Source organism: Mauremys reevesii, linkage group 21 (genome assembly GCF_016161935.1).
Source record: "Mauremys reevesii isolate NIE-2019 linkage group 21, ASM1616193v1, whole genome shotgun sequence".
Lineage (NCBI taxonomy): Eukaryota > Metazoa > Chordata > Testudines > Geoemydidae > Mauremys > Mauremys reevesii.
Genome location: NC_052643.1, coordinates 4,381,858 through 4,405,076, shown reverse-complemented (window position 1 = coordinate 4,405,076; position 23,219 = coordinate 4,381,858). Strand labels below are relative to the sequence as shown.

The window sequence follows — 23,219 nt, the reverse complement described above, 5'->3', positions numbered from 1 at the left end:
AGAGTTCCTGGCTTCAGAATTGCCAGGCACCTCCCTGCAGCCCGGACTTGGGAGCCTAGATCGCCCACCCTTCCAGTCGGCATCTCCCACTGACTAGCTTAGGCCTCTCCCTGCTGCGCATGAATTGCAGTCAAAGGTGCCCAGCTCTCCCCCTGCGTCGTACAGAAGTGTAGGCACCTAACTCGGGCTTTGGGAATCACCGTGATTTTTCCAGGCATCTAAAATTATGCCTGGTGAGGCTCGGGGTCAAGGTCTAACTCCTTTGGAGCATTCAGCCGGAAGTGACTTGCCTATGGTCGCACACAGACTGTGGCAGAGCCAGGAATTGCCCCAAATCTCCCAAGTCCCGGCCCACTGCTCTAGCCACTAGGCCATGCTTCAGACCTCAACCAGAGCTTACCCAGCACTGAAAGTGACAGCGGGGGACTGACTCCCCCTTGCAACGCATCCAAGCTAGAGGCTGCCAGCAGCTCCAGATGGATATTCTAGGCCCCAAGTCAGTCCCATGAGCCCGAGATGTGATATACCTAAGATCATATCATCAATATTTTCATCCTCTGGACAGATGATCTAAACTCCCACAGATTTCCACCACAGCTTCAACAACCACCATCCAACCATTACACTCTCTCTAGAGCACTCCCACACCACCATCAACATGTTTGACACCATAAGCAGCTTCAACAATGGAACCCTACAGACAATTATATACAAAGGAACCCGCGGATCACCACACCTACCTCCACAGATCCAGTAACCATCCTAGACACACCACGAAATCAATATCTACAGCCAGGCCACCAAATATGCTCCAAGAGACCACAGAATATGCTCCCAGGAGAAAGTCCAGGATATACACCTTCACACACTTAAAAATCACCTTCACCAAATAAGGACACACCACCAGAGAAGTAAACCACATCATGGAACAGTCCTCCCTTGGGAGAACTTGCTTCAATATGGAAATACCCCTCCAGGGACCATATCTTGAAAGCCATCTTCCTGAACCCCCGCTTCTGGCCTTCAAACCACCCCCCAACCTCTCCAAGCTTATCTTCAGAAGCAAGCTCCCCACAGACCCAGGCCCACCAACTCAAAGCAGCACCAGACCCTCCAGACATATCTCCACTGCTATGATGATCAACACCCCTCACAGCACACTTTTCAAGATCCACAGGTCCCACACATGCCTATCACAGCGTGTGGTGTACCTCATCCAGTGCACTAAATGCTCCAACCAACAACTATGTGGGTGAAACCCAGACCATCACTACGCTCTCGAAGAAACTCGCACAGGAAAATAAGACAAAAATCACCCAGGGACAAACACTGTTCACAGAATGATCACTCTGTATCTGACCTCTCAGTCCTTGTCCTCAACGGAAACCTGCACAGCACCTTCCAAAGACAAGCCTTGGAGTTTAAATTCATAAACTTTGCTAGACACTAAAAATCAGGGACCAAACAGAGAACCTGGATTTATAGCTTATTATAACAATCTGTTCCCTCCCATGATTGGAGGCATATTAACCGGCCACTTCACCTTGAAAAGTCCCTAGATTTATGTGCTAACTACGTATGCTAAACGTTCGTCCCACCTTGTATTTCCTGTGATGCTCGGAGTGCCTTTCCCGGACCTGAAGACGAGCTCTGGGTAAACTAGAAAGCTGGTCTTGCTCACCAACAGAAGCTAAAAGAGATGACCTCACCTGCCTTGTCTCCGTAATAACCTGGCACCAACACGCCTACAACAACACCGCAAACAGAGGGAGGTGCCATCAGCCGAAGGGCCTGGCTACTCTGGAGAGTTTGCAGCTGCATCACTGTAAACTCTCTAATGTAGCCGCTCTAAGCCGACGGGAGAGCGCTCTGCCATCGGCTTAACTACTCCAGCCCCCGCGAGCGGCAGTAGCTGTGTTGGCAACAGAAGCTCTCCCACCGACAGCACTGTCCACACCCGCACATACGTGGGTGTAACTTCGCTCAGGGGTGTGGTTTATTCTCATCCCTGAGCAACAGAAGTTCTGCTGACATAAGCTGTAAGATAGATAGGGCCTAAGAGGCCCTCACCTACTCACACCAGCATCTCCAAATAGCCTCTTCCTTGTGTCCTCTGGTCTCGAAGCCACTGCACACTCCCATATCCCAGGCAGCAGCGGGAGTTTGTTAATTCAGTGCAATGAAATGCAGAGTCCCCCTTTCCCTTCCTGGGCCCCGCCAGCTCTTTATGGCTCAGGCTGGCTGTGGGTACAGACCCAGAGCTGCTGTGTTTTAAAGGCATGAAAAGCCCAATTGCTTTATCCCTCCCTCTACCCAGGAATCTCTTTAAAGTGGCACAGAACACGCACCCCACCCCCACTGCCAGCCACAAAGGGCTCCCTCCTCTACAGTCAGTCGGCAGCTCTGGAGGGGTGGACAGGAGACGGCAAGGCAGATACTCAGCATTGCTTCATTGGCATTAGTAAAGTTACACTAATTACCCCAACTGACGACCTGGCCCTTTGCTTCCAGAGAGATTCTGATTTAGCTCCAAGCAGGCTGAAAGGACTCAGACGCACCAAGTAATCCACAGACCAACAGTGGCTTCTAAAAGGCCAGGGTACTCCTGAAGGAGGCAGGGAAATGGCCCTGTTAGAGCCGGGGACTGGGAGTCAGGGCTCCTGGGTTCTATTCCCAGCTCTGCCACAGAATCACCATGCCACCTTGGAGCAAGTCACATGGCCTCAGTTTCCCCATTGGTAAAATGGAGCTCCTCGCACCTACCCATCCCCCAACACTCACGTACGAGCTCCAAGATCCTTGGATGGGAGGGGCTATGAGAGGAAGGACAGAGCTGACAGACAGGCAAGGAGTGAAGGGCATGAAAGGCACCTCTGCGCAGAGCAAAACAAAATTCTGGGTGGTTCCATACCGTACGGATCAGAGTCCAGATTTTCACATGGGACGTCATCATAGATCACATCTTCCTCCAGGGCCGGGAACTCAAACCGTCCACCTGGAACGAGAGGCAACACAGGGCAAGCTGTGGAGAGGAACCTGAATCCAGCAGAGAACTCGCCACGAGCTTCAGCGACATCCGGCTTTGACTCCTGGCTGCCAAGCGGCAGCGTGGGTCAGTGGGTAGGGCACTAGATTGGGAGTCACCACACCTGGGCCCTGGGCCTGCCTCAACCACTGACCCAGCAGCCAAGTCACTTCACCTCTGGGACTGTTCTTCCCACTTTGCCTATTTAGATGGTCAACTCTGGGCCGGGACTGTCTCTCACTGGGTATCTGCACAGGGCCGACCACAAGGGTCCTCTTGAGTGCAACCGGAACACAAGGAATAGTGGGTCTCGTCTGGAACACCTGATATTTCAGCGCCAACCTTCAATGGGCTGCTCTCGATGCCTTTCATGCCTCAATGGCAAATGCTAGATCCTGCCCCCTCTCTCTGAAGCCTCTGCAAGGAGAGCTCAAAAACCTGTAGCCGAGTTTTAGGACTCGATCCTGGCTCTTTTCTAAGGAGCGACAGGCCAGGGCTACAAAGTCTACATCTCAGTGCAAAGTCAGGGGGCCTTTAGCTCTGGGGGCATGGCCCAGATGAGAAATTGCAGCCAGCTGTGAAATCCAGATCTAGGCCCAAGTGCAGATCCCCAACCACCCCAAATTTGGATCGGTTCTTTGGATCAGACACTTCTCTGACTTCAACCCATCAAGTTCTCAACACCCTGCGTATGGTACGGTAACTGCTACACTGAAGTCTGGTCCCAGACATCCCCAGTGTTTCAACAGAGCCGGGATTTGGGATGGGGAAGCCGTGTTTTTCCATCTGTGGTGGGGAGACGGGAATCCCAGCCTTCCCAGGGCACGCCGAAGCTGACCAAACACCACACGAGACTCTTTGAAGGAATCCAGAGTTGTTTCCATCCATCCCGCCCAGCTCAAAGCCCTTACCTCGCCGCGTGCTCTTCCTCCTCCAGCTGCAGGTCCGAGTCCCGGTGTGGGAGCTGCCCACCACGTCCCCATTGCTGACCACCGTCAGGAACCTAGGGCGGGAGGACACCGAGTGGTCAGGCAGGCGGAATAGGCAGCCAGCGCACGGGGATGTTTGGGGGAAGCTATGAGCTGTCGCTGGGCAAGTGCAGATCCACCCACCTGACCAGCAAGGGCCAGCTGTGAGCAAACGCAATGGCCACACCCGAATCGCTCGGCTGCCAACTGGGATCCTCCATAGCTAAACTGCACCAAGAGAGGGTGACGTGCACGGGCAATCCACACTACGACACGATGGGCCTTTGACCCCCTCCAGTGGCCGGTCTGTGTAAAAGGTTAGCGAGTCTCCTACTGCTTCCAGCCACGAGAGTTGCCCCGTAAGCGGCAGCGATGGGCGCTCACCGCTTTTAGCTCTGAAGGTGCAAACCCCTAAGCAGGGCTGGTTGTAAGTGGATGCACTTACAGATACCAGAGCTGACTCCCAGCACCGGCGCCGTCCAGTTACGCTGCAGGTCCCAGCATGCCACCCCCACCCCGCCAACATGTCCCTCTCGCGTGCCCACTCGCCACTGTTTCACTCCACATGCCTCTCTCTCTTCCCGGTGTCTTTCCCCACCTTGGCTGTTTCCTCTACTCTCCTCCCCCACAGGGCATCCCTTCCCCATTCTCTGCATTGTGCTCACCACCTCCTCCCCTGGGTTACTCTCCCCCCCCCCATCATGAGTCAGTCCTCTTCCTCTCCCCCGCCCCTTCAAGCTTGTTCACTCCTTGGGGCTGGAACCTACCTTCAGCCCTGATTCTTACCAGTACTGTGCTAGCACCTAAACGCCTTAACACCAGCGCGCTTGGCGCTGCACACACAGGTAACTGAAGCAGTCCCCGCCCCAGAGAGCTTGCGATCCAAGTTCCTCTCTTCTGAAGATCTCTCTCCAGACACAAGCAAGATTCACTGCTCAGCGCTGACACGGACTGCCCGCGTGACTGAGGGCAAATCACTTTCTTTCCGTGCCTCAGTTTCCCACCTGTAAAGTGGGGATAATACTTTCTCTGCCACTAGACTGCAAGTTCTTAGTGGCAGGGACCAGCTCCCACTACGTCTGTACAGCCCGAGCCCCACAAGCGTTACAAACAGCACTCTCCCGATACCCAGCAGGGCTGGACAAACAGGTTTGGATAAAGAATTGCCATGAACCTTCAGCCAAAGCTTCAATCTAACCCTTGAGGTTGGAAGAGCTCCATTAGCTGTGCCCCTCCTCCATTATTTTTAGTGTGCAGGCTGCGGCACTGGGATCCCAGGTGCCAGATGGCAGCAGAAGGGCCGAGAGAGACAGAAAAGAACCTCCCCCTTGCGAGACTTTCAGTCTAATGTTCCATCCTCTTGGAGGGGCACGTAAGCAGCCGAACTGGCGCCAGCACATCATCCTACCCCCTAAGCCCATCTGCCACCTGGAGCAGGCGACAGCAGGCTGTCCCAGGGACGTCCACTCATTTGCCAGACAAACCGGGCCCATCATCCAGCATGGAAGGGGTTACGAATTTTTCAAACTCAGTGCAAGAAGTGGGGGGGCTTCCATCAGTATTAGAGGGGAGGCAGGTCTGTGTCCGAGCTTTGGGAAAAGGGGAGGGCGGGCTGGAGTGTGCCTGGTGGGGTGGAACAGGATGTCAGAGCAGCCAGCGAGATCAAAGCCACAGGGGCTGTTTCCCAGACAGCAGCTGATGGAGTGTCCTGGTGACCCCGCATCCCCCTCCCTGGGGGGCATCCTTGAAGGTTTCTGCCTCTCCCAGCAGACCTAACTGGGCAGACCCGGCCATGAACTCAGACCTGGGGAGCAGGGGGTGGGTTATAAAGTCTCCAGACACAAACACATTTGCTCCTTGTGCCCTCTCCCCACGGTGTTATCTGCACGGCTATTAAAGCAGCATCTGGGGCCTCTAAATACTGCACCGAGTGAACGCACCCGGCCTCTCCCCAGCCCTATGCGATCCAGGTTCAAATCCCCATCGTGGAACTAGGGAAATACGCAGAGTCGACATCCATCCCCTAACGTGCCTTCGCATCACAGAACGTGGCTCGCCGCAGCGCTCAGGGGAAGCGTCGCAAGCAGGAGGCATCCACACCCGGATGATGGGCCAGCATGGACCAGCCCCACACAAGCTGGCCCAACACACGAACATCTCAGCTTTAAACCAGGAGGGCGGTGGGCAGACAGGACTCGGAGCTCAGGCTCAGAGCTCAGACTGGCGGCTCGGGCCTGGCTTTATTAAGTAAATGAAAGGTCAGGGGGAGCGTCGAAGTCACAAGGCCAGGTCTATGCCCCGGCCTGTAGTTGGGGCGGGGCAGGACCCACATAGATCCGCACGGGGCAGCCTCGACATTGTCCGGTGGCACCAATAATCCCACTGTCTCAACAGGGCTCCCTGCAGCGAATCCAGCCCAGCCGGACGCCTGCGGGAGGAGCCTTTCAGGGAGCAATGCTCTGAGTATTTACAGTGCCAGGCAGCCTTTCCCAAACCAGGTATCCATTCACGAGCCCCCCGGGCATGCACAAGCCGAAAGCCCTAAGGGGAGCGCAGGGAAACTACGGTTAAAGCTCAGTCTGTCCTGGGCAGGCCAGATTGAGCTGTAACAAGCCCAGCCCCAGGTGCAGGCTCTGGCTCTGTCTAACCTTAGTTTCCAGGTGAGAAGCCTCCCCCCCCCCCCCCCCAACACACACACCCTCCCTATGTCTCCTAGCTGCCCAGAGAGCAAACCTAGACCTTCCCTCCACCCACCGGGTAGCCATGCAAAATATAGGGGAAACTGAGGCACACATCAGCTCTCCACCCCACCCCATAAAAATAACACAGAAAGTTTGCACTTCATCACCACCGACGGCCTGAGCCAAATCTGGGAGGGTGTCTCCCTGCTGAGTGGGACGGGCCTTGCATTCAGCCCTCCAGTCAGGCCTTGTCTCACTTGTCCTCACTTTCCAATCTGCTGGCAAAACAGGCCTGTCAGGGAGGGCTCCGTTTTCCCCAGTTTTGGTGCCAGGCCCGCAAGGGGGCCAAGAGTCCCCTGTTGGATGTCTGTCCCCTGAACACCAAAGGAGCACATCCCTACCCAGCAGCGGCATTACAGCTACCTGTACGGTCAGCACGGGACGGGCAGGGTATGCACCTTCCCAACAACCTCTGCTGCCTCCATCCGTTCTCCCTGCAGGCAACCCAGGAAGCGGCACCTGCCTCCTCACGTACCTTCAGAGCAAAGCGAAGTGTCCTGCTCTCCTTGGGAAAAGCAGGGATAGACACCGCCTACCACGCACGCCAGTCCAGAAATCAGACCCCTCTCTCCGGACCCGGCAGGAGACCCATCACCGCGGCTCCCGGTTCAATCCTCCCCTGGCATGATCCAGAGAGCCTTCCCTTCGGCCCCACGCCCACCCTCCTCTGCACTGCAGCGTGCACTGGGCCGGGGACACACGCTCGCTGTGCTGAGCGAGCGAGATCCCGAGGCAGCCAGCTGAGCAATATCGCCGTCTCTTCCCTTCAGCAGGCAGCATCTCCTCCACCCTCATTGCATCACTCCCTGCTGCCTGCAACTGCTGCTGGATCCAGGAGCAACAAGGTCAAGCTGACACCTAGCACCGCCGCCCCGCCTCTTAACCTTCTTCCGCTCACGGCTGCCTTCTAGATGGGCTGAGGAAAGCCCGTATTGGCAGGACGAGAGAGAAGAACCTATTAACCGGATCAGAGGCCCTGTATGTCCATCAAGAGCTGTGTGAGAAACAGCGACAGACACCAGGAGCCTGACATGGGAGGAAACAGCCTCAGGTGGCTACATAGCGTTAATATTGATTTTAGAATAGACAGGGACTCTGGAGACAGCTTCTACTCCCAGCTCTGCCACTGACCTGCCGCGTGGCCTTGGGAGAGTCCCTTCACCTGCATGCCTCTGTTTCCCCTCTCCAGGTTGTGTCTGTGTTGGATATTTGAACTGCAAGCTCTTCAGTCCAGCAACTCTCTCTCATTATGCATCTGTGCCACACCCAGCACAACCGGGCAGTGAGCTCAGAGGAGCAGCTAGATGCTACCATAACAATCATTTTTTAAGCACGTTTAACAGTCTATATCTTTAATCCTACAACAAGAACGAGGAGTACTTTTGTGGGCCCACGAAAGCTTATGCTCAAATAAGCTTGTTCGCCTCTAAGGTGCCACAAATACTCCTCCTCCTTTTTGCTGATACAGACTAACACGGCTACCCCTCCGAAACCTTTAATCCTACAGGATTACAGCAGGCTTCCACCCTTCGATCGGACTTATCAGTTCCTACCTGCTGAGGTCCCTTCACTCACTACCGAAATGCAGCCACCTCTGGGCTGTAGCACACAGCCGCGCTATGCAACAATTTAGAACAAGGGGTGAAGAATAACTTCTCTAGCTGAATCTGCAGGGGAAACTTTAGGGAAGCACAAGGTACTGAAATGCCCTGGCCGTCCCACTCCAACCACCACGAACTGAAGCAGCTAACCTACTTAACTTTTAAATGCAGCTACCTGCTGCTCCTTTGAGCTTATATAATATCGGTTTTGCTTTTAGAAAGGAGACATTTGGTCAAATGAAAAAGACTCAACAATAAAAAGCAAATCCAGTATCATGATGTAGCGTATTGAAGCCATTTCCCCCTGAATGCCATTAGGGGCTCAGGGTTAACCGGTTATCTGCCCACCATAAGTGGAACCAGCCTGCTAACGTCTCTAACTCTCCATTCGAAATCCCCTTTTAAATATTTTTGCTATTCATAAAGGAACTTGTGGTCTGCAGAGCTACATCCACAGCAGGTCATAACTGTCCTTGCATCCCTCAAACAGAATCCCAGCTCTGAGCACCCCGGCACGCTGACAGCGCTCAGATCTGAAGCGAACTCTTGCAATTCAGACCCAGCGCTACCAGGGACAGAACTAACATGCTGGGGTAAACAGTCCAGGAAAACAGCCCATGAGCTGCACCTATAAGCGCCTGCATAAGCTTCCTTCAGACTGCTCACATCTCCTCTAGCCTCCACCACCAAAACCCCCTGGCCCACCCCCCATCCCCACAGGCACCAGGGTGTGAAAACACTCCAAATGCAGGTGTTTAATAGCAGGGAGAACTGCGAGGGAGTGAGCCCGGAGAGACCTAGAGGTGGAGGGGAAGGGGTGTTGCCCAGATGGCCCGTGGGGAGGCAAACACTGGAACCAAGCTGGCTTCTAACACCAGCAACCAGTTCAGGTTCCGCAGAGAAAGGTTCACTGGGCTTCCCTGACCACCTTCCCAGCGGCACGACCAGATGGGCAGGCACGTCACCCTGCCACAGGCCCCATGCTCTGGCTGCTGGGGACTTCCCCAGCTCTTGCAACCAGTGACAGAACGTCCCAGCCCTGCATCATTCTAGTAGCCAGAGTCAAGGCTTCCCTTGCTCCTGCCTGCATCTCGCCAGCCACACCAAACCGGGGTGTGTGCGCCGTCGTGCCCAACTAACGCCACCCACGCGCCCACCTTTCAGGTTTCATCTAACAGCCCAACACCTGCCTTGCATGGATACACACCCGTGTACACGTGACTCAGGTCATTCGCTGAGACCAGGCCGTGCAGGGATCCCCACGCACGGAGGTTGCTGTAACACCGGAACATCAGTGCATGTTAGCGACTTGCATCCAGAACGTACGTGCGAGGGTGCGCCAGCCTCGAAACCAGACAGCCAGGGATTTCAGTGTCTCCAGGCAGGTTGCACAGTCATCAAATTAGGGAATGTTTCTCTGGATCCCAGCTATCTCCTCCCAAGATTTTCTGGGGTGCCCAGATGGCAGGAGGAGAAATGCCTTCGCAATGCCACTAGGAAACGTTTCACCTCACGTCCATCAGAGGAGCTCAGCTGCTTTGCAGAAATTTAGCACAGGCTCGGAGCGGCATCGGGATTCTTATCCCCATTGTACAGATGGGAAGCTGCGGCAGCACGGTTACAGGCCTGCCTCTCAGGGGTGCTCCCCTTCAACCAGAGCTGAGAGCTCAGCACTTTGGAAAATTCAGGCTTAAGTGACTGGCCCAACATCACGCCAGGAACCAAAGGCAGCATTAGCGGGAAGACGATGACAGGCGTCCTGACTCCTTGTGCCTGAACTGCCCTGCCGTGCAAACACACAGGGCCTGTTTCACCACTGTCCTGCACCTTTCCCACCCGAGCAAAGCAGGTGTGAAACGCTGCCGTTTCTGAGCCACGGGCCTTTTGCTCCGGGGTAAAGGACAAAGTGAAGTGCAGAGATGTGGTAAATTGGGACCAAAGGAAGAAAATAGACAGGCATGAAGTGCTCAGTGATTATTGCCTCAAGCCATCTCCCAGCCCTTCCGCTCCCCCTCCAATACTGAGAGCTCCCTCCGGTTCTGAGCTACCTCTTCCCAGCTGCCAGCAACGAGTCCCCTGTCCATTTTCTCAGCACTTCCTGCTTCTCGCTGCCATGGTAAAGCTGCCCCCTGTCCAGCTTTTCCCAGGATGATCCCTTGTTCGAGGTAGCTGCCCTGGAAAATCTGTCAGGACACTCAGCGCGCACGGCCAGCTGGCCAGTTTTATGGGATCATCCCAATTTTTTGTACCTCAGAGGTGGTAACCAGGGGCAGCTCCAGGCACCAGCATGCCAAGCGCGTACCTGGGGCGGCAAGCCATGGAGGGGTGGTCTGACAGTCGCCGTGAGGGCGGCAGTCAGGCTGTTCGGCGGCATGCCCGCGGGAGCTCCGCCGGTCCCACGGCTTCGGCGGTAATTCAGCGGCGGGTACACCGAAGGCACGGGACCAGTGGACCTCCCGCAGGCATGCTGCCGAAAGCCACCTGCCTGCTGTGCTTGGGGTGGCAAAATACATAGAGCCACCCCTGGTGGCAACCCTGCCAATGAGGTGGGGAAGCTGGAACGGCGGCTGCCAGCAGCGCAGGAAGGAAGGACGGAACAACTGATGCTATTAAAACACCACAAACAAAGCCCTAGAGCGATCTGTGTTTAATTGACTTCAGCCTTGTGTGTCATGTTACTTACACGCCGATGACAATGCAAATATAGACCTGGCTCTTAGCAATGGTGGAGGCCACGTCCAGGGAAGCGGTTTCTGCTCCACACACCCCTCAGCACAGTGTTGGTGGTACCCTTCCCTCTAGTAGCTGGTATACTCCAGGATAATAGCCTACAACTGCTAACACTAATCAACTATTCCTTCAGCTGCACCAGCAGAGGTCCGTGTTAGAGTGCTGAAGTTCCTAGGTTAGAAACCTACAGGTGGGAGGGGGGTCATTACATATGCTCTGAATTCTAGGCAAACACAATGCACGACAGAACAGCGTCTTAAAGGACTAAAGCTTCACCAAAACAGTCTTTTAATGGGTGAAAAAAATTGGTTTTTTGAGTAAACTGAATATTTTGTGAAAAGTATCTGCTTTCTACAGAAATTTTTAATTTTTCATTGAAAAATCAAATGCCCAAAACGAGACACTTTTGGCCAAAAAAATGAAATATTTCAAGCCTGAAACGTCTCATGGAAGTTATAGTTCAGATGCCTCCTGCCTTCATTCTCTATGGCCGGCCTTCCCAGCTGGACTTCATCTCCCATCATGCACCGCAGCCATGGGGCACTGCATCCTGTCACCATAAAGTGAAGCTGGTGCATCATGGGGCATGTAGTCCAAACAAAGAGGCAGGCCTCTGGAGGATAATGAAGCATGATGCACCTAAACTACAACTCTGATAAGGCACCGTGGCAGGATTTCCCAAAGTGTTTTGAATTTCAGCCAAAATAGTTCAGTTAGTTTTTTGCCCAAAACTCAAATTTTCCAGTGTGGGGGAAAAAATAATCTTATTTTCCAACCAGCTCTACCAAAAGCATTTCCCAAGTCATTTGCTTATGAAACAGGCAGAGGGGAGCCTCAGTTATATATATTCCACATGCAAAGAGCAGAGTGTTCCAGTCTAAATGGATTTATTCTAAACAAGAAAGAACGAAAGTAAAGTATTATGTGTATCCACCTTTCTAAATAAGCCTGTAATCTCCTCTAGAATACCGAGAAGTTAACTGTTCCCATCTCCGTATGGAGTTTAAAATTAAAATATTAACAGTTTGCACTCAGATAAAACCTTTTGCCAGAGGATCCCAAAGCACTTTTTAAGAAGTAGGTCAGAGTGACCCCCATTGTACAGATGGGGAAAGTCAGGCACGGAGCAGGGAAGTGACACACAGTGGGCCAGGAATAGGACATCGGCTTCCCTGACTCATAGCCCCATGCTCTCGACCACAGTCAGCCAGCAAACGAAGACCCTACACAAGAAAATACAGAAGGAACAAGGGAAAAATCTCTCCCCAATTCTACTGTGCATATGAATGACATAGGCCAAGACGGAGCGGGTCTTCACGCTGCCCGAATGGAGGATGAGAATTGCAGATGGTTCTGGTGCCCCTTTGAACCCAGTTCAGCCTTGAAACCTTTGTTGTCACATGCAAGAGGCACTACCTGTGCCTTGGAGTACGTCTACACTGCAATTAAACACCCATGGCTGGCCTCCACCAGCTGACGCAGGCTCCTGGGGCTGTAAAATTGTGGTGGAGACACTTGGAGGAGGGTCCCAGAGCCCAGAATCCAGCCTGAGCCTCTACACCACAATTTTACAACCCTGCAGCCTGAGCCTAGCAAGCCTGAGTCAGCTGACCCAGGCCAGGCCTGGGTGTTCAATTGCAGTGTAGACGTACCCTGCATTACCAACCCGGGTCCTGCTGCTCCGGCAGGGATGGGTGAACCCAGCCTCAGTTGGGTGGGGGAGGGCACAGCCTGCGATGGGGGAGGCTCAAATCTGCAGCAGACTCTCCCAGCAGCGGATGCCTCCCTGAAATGGCAGATTTTGCAGCTGGGATTCAATATGACGCCAGCCCAGAGATCAGATAACAGCATGACCCAGCCACCAGAGGAGTAAGCACCAGGAAGGAGAGGTAGGATGGAGAGAGAAAGAGCCAGACACCCTCATACAGGGTTGCACAATCTACTCCTGGGGTGGATGTAACAGCAGCACCCAGCGGAGACCTGCCTAACATACCACTCCCATGCAGGGAAAAAGTTGTACCCCCAAATCACTAGAATCCCCGGTAGAGTCTCTCCTGTCAGTTTCTCTGTAGGCTTGGGGCAGCCTGCGCAGAGGTGCAGGGCTCTAAACACCCGGATTACAACAGACCAGTGGGCTGGGTTGATGCAGCAGCAACAGCACTAATGGGATTCAAACAGCCTTGACACCCCGAGCAGGAGGGGATTGAAGATAAAGGTCACAAGACTCATTTTGCAGCAGGCAGCCACACCCACCCCAGGAGTGCAGGCCAAAGAGAAAGGGGAGGGGAACACTTGTAAGAAAAGGTGGGGCCCAGCCCGCACACAGGGCATTTCTAAATCAAGCTTAAAGGCCATTTCTAGCCCCAATTCAGCTTGAAGCTTGCTAAATCTAAACATAAAGCCTGTAGGAATTTATCAGTTTCAATAGAAAAGTTTAACCAGCAAACATTCTTGTGTTTGCAATGCAAACATTGCAAAACACTATTTCCTGCGGGCAGGTGAGCTAAGAGACATGGGAGATGAAATGGGGGGGGGGGGAGGGAGAGAGAATTGCTTTAATGTTTGTTAACAACTAATATGTATCTCAGAGAATGGAGCAGTTATTCGGATCGTGGGAATCCTAGTGTGGGTGAAAGTACCAAGGACGATTTGATGGGGCCTTATCAGCACCAACAGACACACATGCAGACCAGAGAAGGAAACTGACTAGGCTGTTTGTACACACAGAGTAGATGGCCAAGTGGATCAGACACTGGGCTGAGGCTCAGCAGAGCTGTGTTCAATTCCTGCTCTGCCACAGACTCTATGTGTGACCCTGACCAAGTCACTTAACTTTGCCAGGCCTCAGTTCCCACCTATACAGTAGACAGCCTCATCCTTCCTTTCCCTCAGCCTTGTCTATTTACAGTGGAAGCTCTCTGGGGCAGAGATCATCTCACGCAATGCGTGTATAGCACCATGGGGCCCTGACCTCTGCTGAGGCCTCTAGCTGCTAACAATGAATATTAATAATTTGTCCCAGCCATACAGAGTGCAAGAATGGTGACCGGGCAGTGTAAAAGGAGAAGGGAAGATTTAAAAACATCTCAGTGCCCATCGCTACAGGGATCTTTGGAGCACAGGACAGGAGGCCTGGAGAGCCTGCAATGAGAATGTTTCATAGCCTTTAAAATGTTTGCCAAGGGGTCACTTGAGATGAAGCTAAAGGCCTGGGGAGCTCTCGTGGGAGGGAGATGCAAGTGCTAGGGTGGGAGGATTAGAAATTGGAAGCACCTTGTAAGCCTGGGGGGAGAAAGCCCTGAAATATTTACCATAAGGTTCTAGCTGAGTCATAGCACCAAGCACAGGCCTGGGTCTCTCCCCACCCTGCACTGCTCTCAGAGGACAAACCGTGACCTGCCTCGTGAACTTGGTTCAAGCAACATCTACACACCCAGAGCAACCCACCTGCCTCCCTTACCTGGCCAGGAACGTCCTATGGAAGCACCTGTAGGCAAAGCTACTGGAGTGATCCATGCAAACCCCACAAAGGCAGCCTTTGTTCCAAGCGGTGGCACAAGCCCACCCCTCCACAGAGTTTACACAGATTCAGCTCCTTTGGGTGCCTCCCAGCTCCAATTATCACCTTGGGAGAGGAAGGGGTGGAGCTGTGGGCATGTGAAACAAGCCAGCTATTAGCAGCTGAGGAGAAGGCCGGCTGAGTACCATGTTAACCCCGCAGGTGCTGGGTTAGGGGGATAAGTCAAAACCGTGCTGGAGACCTTCTTGGTGAGGAAATGTCAGTGCTCTGGAGTATTATTAATTCTTGTATTACCATAACACCTAGGAGCCCGAGTCACCACCCGGGACCCCACCGTGCTAGGTGCTGCACAAACAGAGAACAAAGAGACAGGTCCTGCCCCAAACAGCTGATCGTTTGTATCTTCCCGATAACATATGGTGTTTGTTCAGATTAAGGCTTGATTCCTGCAGAAGGGGGATACTGATACTGACCCGCTGTCTGAAAAGTGCTTTGAGATCCTCAGCTGAAAGACGCCCTGTAGTGTCCGTGCAAAGTGCCCCCCTGCACCACCCACTTGTGGGTTCCCCTCACCACCCTGGAGAGTCAAGTCACCGAGCTATCTACGGGTCTTGTTGAGTGAGGGATCCACAGATGCAAAATTCAGAACCTGATCCACACTGGGAACGCTGCAGTCCCAAAGCTCGGGGTTGCTCAGATCTGGAGGTGGGCCGGGGTTGCAGGTGGGGCAATGTGTGTTTTGTCCCAATACAGAGGTAGGGGCAGGCTGCCTGGGAACTCTTTTTGCTGTGTGTTTGTACAGCACCTGGGGTACTGCTCCCTGGCTGGGGCTCCCAGAGGCTGCACATAATAAATAATCCTGATTCTGATCCCAATCCAGATTTGGAATCACCCACAAAATAAATACAGGAGGGAGGAGGATGTTGGATTTGGGGGATTGGGATGAACTATTGCCGAGTGAGGATTAAATGCCCAGACCGACAGGAGAAGAGGGGGATAAAACAGCTGCTTCTGAGCCAGTTCAGGTGATCTTGTGGTGAAGGGGCTGTGCTGGGACTCAGGAAAGTCAATTCCCAGCTCTGCCACAGACCCCCTGGGTGGCCTTGGGCCAGTCACTTAGGGCTTGTCTCCATGAACAATTAATTCACAGCAGGATGGGGTGTGAATCCACCCTCCCCCAGCCTACCATGGACTAACTGTCCCAGTGGACCCTGCCGACATGCACTAACTCTTCAGCAGTGTGCTTTGATCCTGTCCCCGTTCAAAGAGGATTAGCAGGAGGTAGATGCACATCCCATCGTGCCACAAATGAATTGTTCGTGCAGACGAGCCCTCGATCTCTCTGTGCCTCCATTCCCCATTTGTAATAATTCTTCCTCCCTGTCTTTGTCTGTTTGAGCCAGTGACTATCTCTTGCTATGCATCTGTGCAGCACCCAGCACAACAGGGCCCTGACCTACATCTCTCCTGGCTCATGAAGTAATAATACTAACAACATGTATAGCAATAATCCTGTTCTGCTACCACCAGGATGGGCGCAGGATAAGAAGCTGACTAGCGGTGAATCCCTGGGCAATCAGAGCCCCCCCTTTCCCCATGCCCATTACTCCACCAGCCTCCACCGTGAGGTCAATAACACACTTTACAGCTGCTCGCTGAGCAACTGCTGCGGATTCTTTGGCCCTGACGCAAGGCCTGGAGTCGAGCAACCATCTGACATGTGATCTGACGGCTAAGTGCCAGCCAAGCAAACTGCCCCGGCCCCTCTGGGACAGTAAGCCCGGCTCCTCCAGCTAGTGCACGAGCTCGAAAGCTCGGGGTGCTGCCTGCCTGCTCTGGAGCGCCCTGCCGGGTTAACGGCTTTCAATCGCCCGACTGATGCTGAGGTGGGAGGGAGGACAGGGAAAGCCAGGAGCGTAGGACAGGCCAGCTCTCCGCACTCGTTAGGGGCTATGAACAGTCCTGCTAAGGCAGGAGGTCCCAAGGGCCAAGAACAACCCCTCAACCTGAGAAACCGGGGTGCCCGTCCCAAAGTGAGGAAGGCACAAAGGGGACCAGGGGAGTTGTGCCCACTCCCCCATCACCCCATCACCCCCATAGACCAGACTGCGAGGAGAGCTGGCTCAAGGACTACGGCAGTGTTGGGAGGCCTCTCCTGTGGGGAGATGGGGGTGGAGGGGTAACGGGTCGGGTGAAGGATGTTCCCCAAGGCAGACATGCCCTCAGCCACCCTCCTGTTAATTTCACTTGCTACTCTGGCGGAGGGGGGGGTCAGGTGGCCTCTCCACTGAGGTTCCAGAACCCAGGCCAAAGCGCTGGGCAGGGTCGAAGGAGCTGGCACGTCCCCGCGTTCGGGGCAGACGATCACAGGGCTCTCCCTGGGAATGCAAGGCGGAGGCAGAGCCGGCGAACGGCACGTCTCGGGGGGGCTCCCACCAGCAGCCCGTTCTGTGAGCACTGGAGACGCAAGGCCGTAAATACCACGGTACAGTTCTGAATCACTCCAGCTTCTGGCAATCTGCCTGGGTAGCCCTCCGAGTCACATAGCAGGACCGATCCCCACTCCTTACAGACATTCCCTGGGGGCAGAACCCACTCGCTCTTCCATTCCAAGCAGGCCCCAGGCCCCTGCCCTCTCTGCCATACACCCTGGACACCGCTTCACTGTGGTTTCAACCCCTTTCAGCTGGCGTAAGTCGGAGCAGCCCACTGGTTGCTCAAGCCCAGCCCGGAGCCGCAGGATCAGGGCAGCGCACAGGTAGGGTGACCAGATGTCCCAATTTCATAGGGACAGTTCCGATTTTTGGGGGCTTTTTCTTATATAGGCTCCTATTACCCCCTACCCCCATCCCGATTTTTCACACTTGCTGTCTGGTCACTCTGTGCACAGGGGTGAACTTTAAAGCACTTTTGCACGCACACGCACCAGAATTGCACCATGCGCTGGTAGCCACCGCCCAGCAGCTGGCGCAAAGACTTACAGGGAACGCGAGAGGGCTGGATCCATTCATCACGAGACAGTACAGGCAGGGAGTGGGGAAAGGAAGGGAGAAAACCGCAGACATTTTCCAAGTCCAGGAAGTTGGGATGTCTTAACGAGCTTTTGGCCAGCAGGGGGCGATGCCCTCTTACTGGCCCCAACCATTTTGAGTAGTAAAACCGCCCTCCCTCACGGGCGTGCCTGCCAGGCTGGGACCTGTCCTTTGAGCCGCACCTGTGTGCGAAAGGCGACGGCAGCCGAGTTGCGCTGCAGAAATCCACGGGCTCTGCTTTGGCCACACCTGGCATCCCCCCAAACCTCCCAGGCCTCCTACGCCCTGAACGCTCAGGCTGCCCTGAAAGCTCCCATTGTGTTCACCAAACCACAGACACAAGCAAACCCAGTCACTGGGGAGCAAGAGAATCACTTGATAGCCCCGTGCCCTGGGATCCTTTTGCGCATCACAGTGAGATCCTGAAGCAGGGAGAAGAGCTGCTGGGGAGGGAGAGATGACAGCACGACAGGGAAACTGAGGCACGGAGAGGGGCAGCGATGTTCCAGTCACAGTGGGTGAGGCAGTGGCAAAGCCAGGAATAGACCCCAGGACTCCTGACCCCCAGCTTTCAGCGCAAAGCTAGAGGCACAATTCCTGCCTGAGGCCCTGCCCTGCAACCCCTTATACACGGGCTTAACTTTAAGCACGTGAGTCGTCCCACTGGCCGCAGCGGTTAGGTCCCCGGACTGGAATAACAGGGGCTGTTGCCACATTGACTTCAACGCGATTACTCACACGCTTAACGTGACGCACGCGAGAACAGGTTTGTGGGATCAGGCCCCCACCTTTGAGCAAGCAAGCGGTTGGATAGGCATGGGAGTCCTGGGGCTCTGGCTGGGGTTGGGGGTGTGGCTAAGAGTCGGGGCTGTCAGGGGACAGGTAGGGGGTAGGGTCCTAGGGGGGCAGTCAGGGGACAAGGAGCAGGGAGGCTTAGATAGGGGGTGGGGTCCTGGGGGGCACTTAGGGGCAGGGGTCCCAGGAGGGGGTAGTCAGAGGACAAGGAGTGGGAGGGTTGGGGGTTCTGAGGGGGGCAGTCAGGGGGCAGGAAGTAGGAGGGAGTGGATGGGGGCAGGATGGGGGCGGGGCCAGGGCAGGGCTCCCTGAGTGCACCCCCTAATGAAATGTGCTGCGCACGCCTATGGTAACGAGACAGGCTTTTGTCTCTCCATTGCCAGCAAACCATCTTGGGTTCTATTAACTATTTGCATTCTCATCCCCTACCTCACACCCCTTGGATTCCCCCGTTGGATATAATCCAACAAGCTCCCAAGGGTTTGGGGTGATTTTTTAAATAAAATCTAGACTCACTTACTCTGTCTGTAGCTTTGTGTCAAGTGGATCTGTCAAAAAAAAAAGCAGAAGGAAACCAAGTTGGTATCTTAGAGCACGTTAACCCAAGCACAACAAGAATCAGAGCTGACAAGACGACAGGAATTGTCCTGCTGGATTACTGCACGGGTCCATCCTGCTCAGTTGCCTGTCTCTGAGAGTAGCTATCATCAGCTACTTCAGAGGAAGGTGCAGGAAACCCAGTAGTGGACAATTAAGGGACAACCTGGTTTTAGAAGAAGTTCCTTCCTGACCTCCATTAAGTAGGGGTTTGCTTATGCCCTGAAGCATGAGGGTTTATATCAGTGTGTCTGGTTTACAAGCAGAACGTACCCGCCATGCTGGGCCACTATTAGCAGCACCAAGAAGATCTCACTCACGCTGGCTTCGTTTTCAAGCATTCTTTGACGTGCTCAATCTAGTGTTTGAAACATGTTTCAGGGAGACTTTTAAAATCTCACCCCAAGTTTGTGTGAATGAGCGTTCTGTTCCACTGAAATTGACCGTCCCTGAGCCAGCTCTCAGCAAGGGCTTGGTCTCTGGCCAGCGTGTTTGCCCTACAGTAGGATGTCTCAGGAATGAGACTGAAAAAAAAAATGTTTCCCCTCATACTCTAAACAGAATTTGAGGGCAATGGTAGAGTTCCATGACTTGAAAAGCAGGAGGCGGGTGGGCGAGGCTTCGGGTCAAGATTGAGGGACACTGGCAAGGACGTGGGGAGAGACCAGGACTGGAATAGTGGGGGAGGGGAGTGGCTGGTTTCGATCGAGGGGCATCGGCAGAGCTGGGTAGGAGCCTAAAACTGCAAGCAGTAGAAGTACAAAACAGGGCAGCCCTGATTCTCTGCACTGCAAAGGGATCGCGGCCCGGGTGTCAATCCCTGTCGGATCAGGAGTGTAGCTTGTGAAACTCACTTTGCACTGGGGTACGTGACTGCCAGCGGGACCGGGCAACGGAGACCCAGGACCTGGTTCTTACCCATTCCTTCTGCAGCTCTGTAATGGTGCCAGTAGGCTGAGCATGTCCCATTGCAACCCCGAGTCCTGCCAAGACCCCTGAGAGATGCTGGGAGTGAAGCATCCTGCGTTAGCACGAGCTGAAAGCCCTACTTACCAGCGCTGGTGCTCGATCCAGAGTCGGTCAGCTGTGCCTGCCCTGCAGGGGGCGCTCCATCCTTTTCCTGCTGGGCGGACGAATGGGGCTCAGCGGCGATTCCTGATCTACGCCTCCTGGGCGGGGCCTGCAGGGCCACTCCGACGCTGGGTTCGGAGCTAGCGCTGCTGACCCCTACTGTGGAATCCTCTTCCTCCTCTTCACTGTCGTCGAAATCAAACGCTTCCCCTAGCTCCTCCTCCCCCCCGGGCGAGGTCTCCAGGGCCCCCGGCACTAGCCCGTCTCCTGCCAGAAGATGTAACAATTAGGTGGATCCATGGACTCTGGATTGGGGGGGGGGAGGGAGGAAAACATGATAACTAAGCAGCCAGATCACAGGTGAAAGGTAGGACCCTTTTCCCCTGGGAACCCCAGTGCAGCGTGGTCTCTGTAGTCCATTTCCTACTGCTTTCATACCCAAGCTAACGGTGTGGCTCTGTCCCCCTCCACTGGCCGTACCAGGTATTACAAGTTCATAAATCTGCTACTGTCTCCATGCTAATAACATCACGGAGCCCTATCCATCAGGAGATCGCAAAGTGCTTTCCAAGGAGGTCAGTATCTTTATCCCCATTTTATAGATAGGGAAACCGAGGCACAAAGGGGGAAGTGACTTGCCCAAGGTCTCCCAGCAGGAGAGCTGGGAATAAAACCCAGATCTTCCAAGTCCCACTCTAGTGCCGTGTCCACCACACCACGCTATCTCCCCTGGACCTCACCCTCTAACTCAAACAAGAGAGGCTCATGCATTCAGGCATTCAACCCCTGCAGATGACCCAGCCAGGAGCATCATCTCTCTGACTCGTCAAGGTCTCAAGCAACCGGTTATTTTGATCCTCCCGTGGACCAGGGAAAGCTTCTTTGGGTATCTCCAGCAGAACTGGGATCCCCCTTTCCTCCCTCCATTATAGCACCCAAAGCATCATCCTGGTCTCAATCAGCGACTGCCCCCAACACCCCCGCAGCGGTACAGCCACCAGTCACTAGCAGCGAGGACAAGTCCCGCTCAGGTGGGCTCACCTGAACTGAGTGCAACGGGTGCCATGCCCTGCCCCTAAATGCTTTCCCCTGGAGTGTCCTAGTGCAATGGAAACAAAACCACAGCGACGCCGCTTCTCCAGCACAGCTCAACCTGGTAGAGGCATGGGGTGAACAATGCTAGACTCATATGCCCTGGCATTCTGCCCTAGCGGTTAGGGCACTGAACTGGAACTCAGGAGGCCTGGGTTCTATTCCTGCCATGGGTCTGCTGGGCAAATCACTTCCCCGCTCTGTGCCTCAGTTTCTCTATATGTAAAATGGGGATAATGATCCTGACCTGCTGGATAAAGGGCTTTGATATCTGCTGATGGAAAGCACTAGATAAGAGAATGAATTATTATTATTCTTACTAGAGATGAGCTTAAATCCAGGGGAAGTCACAGGTAAAATGAGTGCATTGGTCCAGTTAACCCAGTTCCTAGCGGGCATTTGACAAATCTTAAATTCATTGTGCAGCCTAACAAGGGCAGCTGGGTGAGCACGGTCCAGGATGGAGGGGTCTGCAGGACAAGACTGAAGTGCATTGGCAGAGCTGTCAGTTAGGTCCCAGCTCTGGGGCAGCCATGGGGTCAGCAGGGAATTGCATTGGTCAGGCGGTTGGTGACCCAGGCCTGGAACTGCCGGGAGTGCTGAAGGTTACAACAGATGTGCCTTGGCAGGGGTAAGTGTGTGTGTGTGAACACTCACGCTTGTCAGGGCTGAGGTACACTGGTAGGGGACCAGGACTGGAACAGCAGTGTGCACTGCACACCAGAGTGGCTAGAATCAGAGTAGCAGGGGGTACAGAGGGGGCAGGATTGAGGTGCACTGGCAGAGCTGCAGGGGGGGCCCCAGGACTGGAATAGCAGGGGGTGCAATGGGTGAGGATTGAGCTGCATTAACTGAGTGACATGGGATTGGAGGAAAATTCAGCTGAAGGGACACGTCCACTCTCAGCAGGGAAGCCAGCCCGGCACCGCCCATCACAGGATCAGTTCGGGTCCTCAGAGCAGGAGGGGCAAGGGGGGGAAAGTCCGTTTTTAAAAACCCAGCAACAGCGCCTCCCCGCCTCGTATTTCCCTTGCACCCCCTGTCTGTGGCCGGGAGCCCCGAGGGCATTTTAGAACATTTCTCCAAATGCCCGAGCAACCGGCGGTATCTAATCTCAATCTGCTCCCAATTTAGCGCAGAGTGGCCCGGAGCCAAGACAGTTAGGGATTAATTTTATGGAGTAAACACAGCCACCCGCAAGCCCGCTCAGAGATAGCCCAGGCTTCTCCTTGGCTGGCTGAGCAGGGGAACAACCCGTGTCCCACAATGAGGCCATGCTAATCCAGGAAAGAGCGGCGGAAGCGGCTTGTTCCCTGGGACTGGGAGGCACGTTCTGCTGCTAAGAGGTTTTTTTTTTTCGGGAGGGCCTGTCTCGGAACTGCTTTCCAGCACTTCCCCTGCTGAGGTATTAGCCGGCCAGCTGCTCCCTCGGCCTCCTGTCACCGCATCCTCTCTGCGCGCCTCTCTCTCCGTTCATCTTTCCTCTGCCCCTCTCCCACGGCTTCCGTCCTCTACCTCTCGCACTCACCAGCTGGAAGCCAGCATTACTGCTGAACTGGCAAAGACCAGGCCAGGGCGTATGCGTGGGGAGGGGGCAGGACCAGAAGAAACACAGGGATCAACTGATTCTAGGGGACAACCAATGAAAAAACAGGAGGGGGAGTGACGGGCACGGGTTTAGAACCAAAAATTCTATTTGGAGGCTCTCCAGGCTTCCTGTCCTGTGCTCCAAAGAACCCCGTAGTGATCGGCACTGAGATGTTTTTAAATCTCCTTCACTCCTCTCCGTTTATACTGCCTGTTTACCGGTCTTGTGCTCTGTGTGGCCGAGACAAATTATTAATGTTCATTGTTAGCATTATAGGAACAACTAGAGGCCTCAGCTGAGGTCTGGGCCCCACATTGCTGTACACACACACAGGAGAAACAGTCTCTGCCCCCACAGAGCTTCCACTGTAAATAGACGAGGCCGAGAGAAAGGAAGAATTAGGATCCCCATTGTACAGGTGGGAACTGAGGCCCAGCAGGGTTAAGTGACTTGCCCGGG

At 54.2% G+C, this 23,219-nt stretch overlaps 1 protein-coding gene across 5 annotated transcripts in view; it reads right to left on the bottom strand.

The window, feature by feature from the left end:
- The window catches only part of ARHGEF10L (Rho guanine nucleotide exchange factor 10 like), a 159,716-nt gene that overhangs the window by 101,692 nt on the left and 34,805 nt on the right, over positions 1–23,219 (bottom strand). For 4 of the 5 annotated variants that reach the window (XM_039509009.1, XM_039509008.1, XM_039509011.1 and 1 more), the window contains exons 3-6: positions 20,063–20,347; positions 18,933–18,960; positions 3,937–4,028; positions 2,912–2,995 (exon numbers count right to left, since the gene is read on the bottom strand). In XM_039509009.1, the coding sequence (XP_039364943.1) occupies positions 2,912–2,995; positions 3,937–4,028; positions 18,933–18,960; positions 20,063–20,347 (489 nt within the window). Of the gene's footprint in view, positions 1–2,911; positions 2,996–3,936; positions 4,029–14,525; positions 14,692–18,932; positions 18,961–20,062; positions 20,348–23,219 lie in introns of those variants that run through there. The other variant, XM_039509012.1, reaches the window with a different exon arrangement.